The following is a 6,308-nucleotide window of genomic DNA, read 5'->3' on the forward strand; positions in this document are numbered from 1 at the left end:
GGAAAGCACGTACCTGTATTATTTCTTGCCCTTCAGGTGTTTCGTAAGCGACAACCGGAGCTGCCTGTTGTGAGGAGCCAGCCCTGCTAGGCATCATTAGTGGCTCCTCAGGGAGGAACACGTGCAGCCTGGGGTGCAGTCCTGAGGTGAGTGCTGGCACAGTTCGTAGCTTCAGACAGCTGATGGGAAGAGAAATACTTAGGGTAATTTAAGGCCTAGGCTTCATTACTAGCTAGGGCAGAAGGCAGCTTAACTTCTCCTCAAGTGTAACCCCTTTCCCTACAGATTTGCTGTGAAATGTAGGCATGCAAGTTTGAGAAACACCACTTGCTATGAAAGTGGCTGTGACAATTAGTAAGGTTAGGACTGTGGACCAGGAGGAAGGTCTGGAAGCGATAGTATCATCCACTTATACTAAGGAAATGTAAAAGATGGCAGTAGAGGATATTTTCTTTTCCAAAGGACTTTTATTATTAAACAACTGGAACATTTACAAGTTACCGTGGGCCTTATGCAGCATGGAAGTACTGCTTTATTTGCTTTGCCGAGTCTCCAAACTATCTACATGTCAGACCAACTCCAGTTATTGGTTCTCTCCTTTCCCTTCCCCACGTCCTGGCACAGTGGCACGTATACAATCCACATATTCAATACCCATGTCACTGGCACACACAACAGCTACCACCCTACCCCACCTCTGTCATGGCCTACGATCTGGGCCACGGAAAGAGGACCTGTGAGTGCTCCTGAGTGCTGCTGCTGTGCGATTTCAAGTCAGGTACAGGATTACCAGCTTCTCACAATAAATAAAATTTGTTTTCTAACAGGTTCCAGTGTAGATCTAGGTTCCGAAGATAAATAAAAGGAAGTCTTTCAAAATGAAGATTGGCCTTTTACTGAAACTGCAAGATGGACAAGGATATCAATTTAAACCATTCATAAAGGTAATACTTGAAGCAGACAAGAAAACACTCCTTGTTAGGCGTGTACTCTGGAAGGAAGCACAGCATGTACACCTACAGAGCATCTGTGTGATGCACTCATGCGCATTCTTTGGAAAAGTGAGGATGTCACTACAAGATGTGCTGCAGTTAGCCCGTTTCCTCACTCGCTGGAGGGGGCCTTGCTTACACTGTGTTGTTACCCCTTCACTTTCAATAGAGTCTTCCTCTTAAGTCGTGTGGAAATAAGAAGGCTATGCCAATATGATGTTAGATTTGTTCATGTCTACACCTTGTTTAGCTTCCTTCATCTGCAACAGAAAAGGACTTAACAGAATCTGAGAAGTCAAGCTTTGTTCCCTTTGGTACCACAAGCTTAACATCAAATAAACAAAATTAGCATGCTGCCAGGGCAAACTGTTTTACATACGCACATTTAACTTTAAATACTCAGGCCTCCGCATTCATTAGAGGATTATACTCTTAGCACAGGGGTTAGTGAAAGGATAAAGCTCATTTCCCTTCCAGTTTTCAAATCTGAGTACAGAAAGACCATCATTACAAGAACACTGACTCCTTTCTTCCTCCTTCAGAGGCTACGGATGAACGAGCTCTGAAGGGTAAGTGTAATTCCAAACAAGTGCCTAAAAGAATGTTTAGTCAACGGTACTTCCTCATCCTTAATAGCTTCTAGCCTCAGAAGTTTTCAGTAACACAAAACAACGGTGAATTAACATATGGCAATATCGGGTGGCATTCCAACCAATTATAACAGTCTGTCAGGGTCTTGGTTAAAACTAAAGTCACACACCAACGACAGGTGATCTGAAGGGTAATTGAACGAGGGCAGCCTGTTGGGCCCAATTTGCTCTTCAGTCAGCAAGCCCAGGGCTGAGTTCACATTCAAGGCATGCTGGGAATACCAGATATAATCCAGCGTATGCCGGCACTCTCCCGAGGGCCGAATCTTCCAGGTGGTGTACGGGGGCTCTGACTGCCCGTCGGGGCTCAGCAGCTTGTACGCGCTGTTTAAGTTGAGGCTGGAGTTGGAGAATTCTCTGTAGACCTCCTCGGTCGGCTCCGCATTGAAGTCTCCGCAGATGATCAGAGGGATCTTTGCACCCTGGGTGATGCTCTTCAGGTTCTGGAGCAGGTCGCAGCCCTGCGCAGAGCGGAACCTCTCCCAGCCAGTGCGAGCCTTCAGGTGGGTGACGGCGATGCAGAACAGTCTTCCAGTTTCACTGCACTTCAGTGTCTGAGCTATGGCTACTTGGTTGGTCTTCAGTTTCATGGCGGTGAGCCGGATGTTTGCGCTGTTGATGAGCTCGAAGCGTTCTTTGAGGAAAAACAAGGCGCAGCCGTCCGGCCCGTTGTTCTGCTCCACATCTAGGCACGGCGACCACGGCTTCGGGAAGAAAGTGCACTGATAGCCCAGTCGGCTCAGGAGTGGCTCGAAGGTGTCAAAGTAGTGGTCGACTTCTTGCAGGCACAAGATGTCCGGCTTGTAGGCAAGGATTTCCTCCAGGATGAGGCACTTCCTCTCCTCCCATTTCAGAGCTTCCATGGGGCACTGGACGAAGTTGTCTTTGCCTTCTCCAAGAGCTGAAATGAGAGGTGTGAAAGAAGGAAGTTAGCAGTGGCAAAAGTAACTCAGATGCGAGACTTCTTCCCCTTCTTCTCAAAGGTCACCACACTGTCTTCCACCTGCGGCTGCCACAGCTTACCTGAGACAAAATGCAGCACTGCAGGGGTTACTTAAGTAGAGAACACGAGGGCAGTTCTTACGCACAGGATTGCCCTCTCCCACCCCAAAGGTGAGGCTGTTGCATAATTCAACTCACAGTCCTGACTTTAGGGCTCTGAGAAAAATCAATAGCGATTATTTGGAAGAACTAAGAATTTCTGTAACCCACCTGAATCCCCAAACAGTTCAGCGAAGCACCAATTAGAAAACAGAAGAGCTTTACAAGGAATCTTACAGAGATGGGTCTCTGTTCTGGGAGCTGACAACTAAAAGTGACAGGTGTGTCTTTTTTGGACACAGCATGTTCTAAGACAGGCATTCAGAGCAACTTCTGGATTCAGAGATGGCAGAAGAGGGAGACCTTTTTTTTTCCTTCCGAATGGAAGACAAGTTGCCGTTTCAGGTGCTTAAAATTTGCCCCTATCAGCTGGGCCTCGCATCAGTCATCTCTCTCCCTTAATCCTGTCAGCCCCAGACGTGTCTAACTGCACAGACACACCTGCATTTTAAATTACTTGCTGCATTTGGTCTTCAGGTTCCAACTCGAGCTCCTACCTTGGGCGAGGATGTTCCACTGCATGACCCGGATGGGGCGGTGGTTACTGGCTGTGTTTTTCTTCAGGTCCACAAAGTTCCTCTGGAAGCGAGGTGGTCGTTTTTGCAGAACGAGCTGGCATTCCTCCAGCAGGTCCTTGGGGTCTATGGGCTCCAGCTGAGCTGAGTCAGGCTGCTCCAGGCAGTCCTGGTGCTGGGACACGGCACTGCTTCTCAGCGTCTTGGCGAGCGCGCTGTAGAGCCGGCTGGGGCTGTTTCCCATGGAACAAGCTGCAGAGGGAAATCTGGCATGAGCAATGTTCATACGCCTTATAGATAATCTCATTATGCATGAGTAACATGGGGTTTGTGCAGGAACTTGCTCCCCAGACAAAACAGAGGTGCAGAGATAGGGATTAGCTCTGCTCACGGTCCTGTCTCGTTTTGCTTGTTAACGGGTGCCACAACTGCTGCAGCATGCAAACCCTCTCATTTAAGACAGCGTGCAGGCATCCCGTAAGGGGAGAAAGGAGGCTTTCATTCAGAAGGAGGGCTATGATTAACTTCTGCACGCTTTGTGGAAAGCAGAACAAAGTGTACTTTTTCCCTCCTCACCGAGGAGAGCCCAGCAGGTAAACAGACGCTGCCTGCTCCCTGTTCCACGCACAGCGTTAACGAAGGCAACGAGCTGCACAGCACAGTGCCCTGTTCCCAATGTGGATGACTGAAGGCCCATGGAGCAGCAGTTAGCTGACTCTCTGCTTCAGGTTAATATTTAATAGCAACCTCCATCTAGGATTTTATTCCCCCTTACAGCAGCAACTTTCCCTGAGTGTTTCAGCAAGCTCACAGCTTGGGGTGGGGAGAGGAGACACGGTTCACAGCACTGCTTTCTGTGTGGGCTGGTGACAGGCATGTGGCAGGGCCAAGCCTGGCGGGAAGGGAAGAAGCAGGACAGGAGCCTGAGCAGCTCAGGGAATGAGGGGAGGCAGATAAATGAGCAGGAGACTCATGGACTTGTAAAACAGGTGCTTTTAAATGTGCTAAAAAAAAAATAAATACTTAGGTGTTCCAGATATGTAAGCTAATGGAATAGTGCCTCTACTATGCTCAGTTAGGGGTTGCTTAGCGCTGCTTGAAGGCAGTAAGTTAGGAAGAGAAATTGGACATAGGAAATCCTCACCCCATCTTCATCCCTAGTGAGGTACCAGGAGTTCCCCAGGTTAAGAGGTGAGCTTCTAAGGGACTGCTTATAGCATTTCAATTCCAGAGATTTGGTCAGTTCAAACTATTGTCCAGAAGCCGAGCACAAGCAGAAGAGATACCACTTAATGGCCAGGGAACGGGGCACAGCCATGAAGCCCCTGAGCAGGACCCCAACACTGCTGTGTGGGGAAGGGGAGTGCACCAGGAAACACTCTCTCGAGGTTGTCCTTGAGCAGCAGGGGTTGAGCACAGACAGCTCCCACGGTGTGATGTTGCAATGGGAAATGCCAGCTCAGCACCGCCTGCAGTTACTCAGTGAGTGCGTAGAAGAGGAAGGAAGAGAAAGGGACAAGAGGGCACCTTCTCAGCCAAGGTGTGGTCTCAGCCTTTCGAAGAACACGGCACAAAGTCCAAGGCTTTTTCTGTCACCTAATGACAGGACCGTGCTCTTTATTGTGAAGGCTCTGCTTTGTAGCCAAGGGCCGTGGGACGGCTGTCCTAGTGAAGCAGAGAGCACTGCCATACCTCCCGCCCCAACCCCAGTGCTCGCTGTCCTGGTGTGACACACTGGCTGCTCGCTGTCCCACTACGCGTGCAGCCCTTGCTACCGCTTGCCGTTCAAGCCTTGATTTTGGCAGCGTGCGGGAACGGCACGGTGGGACTCGGCGCCAGTCACCGCCAGAGCTGAAACCCTGCCCGAGTGACACTCTACAGGCCCGGTCAGGCGACGGCTTTAGCGTCGGGCCCTGACCTCGTGTCAGGACACGGGGCCTGCCAGGGGAGCGACCTCGGGCAGCCTTCGCAGCCGGGGCCGCGAGGCCGGGCTCTCGCGTTTCGAGCGCGGCACGGCCACCGGCACGCACGGGACCCCGACCGCCACCCGCGCTAGACCGCAGCCGGCCGCGCCGTGCCCAGCGCCCCGCCTCGGCGCGTCACACCGGTGCGCAGCACGGCTCTGACAGCGGAGCTCCTAGAGTACCGGAGAGCCGCAACCAACCAACGGGGGGCTCGGCTCCGCCCAGCGCCGCCACTCGGGGACTGGGGCAGACCCGGGCCGCGCCCCCACGCCCCTCGGTCCCGGCCGGCCGCACGGGATCGCTCTCCCCCCACCTCTCCCGGCACCCACCTGCGGGGGGCGGCGCGGCCCCCGCTGCAGCCCACGGGGCGGCGGGACCGAGGGCCGGCGAACGGCGAGGCCGCAGGGGCGGCGAGGCGGCGGCGGCGGGCGCGCGGCGAAAGGCGGGCAGCGCCGAGCAGAGGCAGCGCGCGGGTCCCTGGTACATGCTACCGGCGGGGCGGCTACAACAGCGGCTCCGCGCCCGCCCCGCGGCGGCGCTTTTACGGGCGGCGGCGGCGGAGCGCCCGGCACCTACCAGCTCCGCCTGGCGGGGGAGCGCCGCGCGGGCCAGCCCCAAGTTCTCCGCCGAGTTCGGGGCTCGGACCGCCGGTGGGATCTCTCCGGTAGCGTTCCCGGACTCTCGATGCCGCGGACGTGGCCGCGTGGCGCGGGGTCGCCCCGTGCTGATCGCCTCGTTCCCCCCGCGCGGCCGCGAAGTGGGCTCGCCCGGCGGAGGCGTCGCCGCGGAACCCGCCGTGACGGCAGCGGCAACGCGTGACGTCCGAGCGCGGGGGGCGGTGCTACCCGCATATTAGGCGTGGCGCCGCGAGGTGGCGTGCGTAGCGAGGGGTTGTGTGTCTGGCGCTGCGCTGCGCTTGACTGAGAGCGACCGTGTGTCGGTTCGCCTCCGTAACGCTCACACTGCGCCGTGAGCGTGTAAGTGTTAAAGGTACGAAGTTAGCATTCCGCTGGCTTTTTTGTTTCCCTGTAACCTATCCTCCGTCCCTTTTCCCTGGAGGGCGGATGCTCTCTGAACACGAAGCTG

General features: G+C 54.2%; 1 protein-coding gene across 1 annotated transcript; it reads right to left on the minus strand.

Annotated features, from left to right (window-relative positions):
• Positions 1 to 470: 470 nt before the first annotated feature.
• On the minus strand, positions 471 to 5,708 carry NOCT (nocturnin). Its single transcript, XM_042829743.1, has 3 exons — positions 5,552 to 5,708; positions 3,241 to 3,510; positions 471 to 2,543 (listed from the first exon to the last, which is right to left on the minus strand). Exons 1-3 carry the CDS (start codon positions 5,706 to 5,708, stop codon positions 1,708 to 1,710), a joined length of 1,263 nt encoding a protein of 420 aa, XP_042685677.1. The 3' UTR covers positions 471 to 1,707.
• Between the last annotated feature and the right edge of the window lie 600 nt (positions 5,709 to 6,308).

The sequence above is a fragment of the Centrocercus urophasianus genome, unplaced genomic scaffold (assembly GCF_019232065.1).
Source record: "Centrocercus urophasianus isolate 14NV4802_14NV808 unplaced genomic scaffold, USGS_Curo_1.0 seq_32, whole genome shotgun sequence".
NCBI lineage: Eukaryota > Metazoa > Chordata > Aves > Galliformes > Phasianidae > Centrocercus > Centrocercus urophasianus.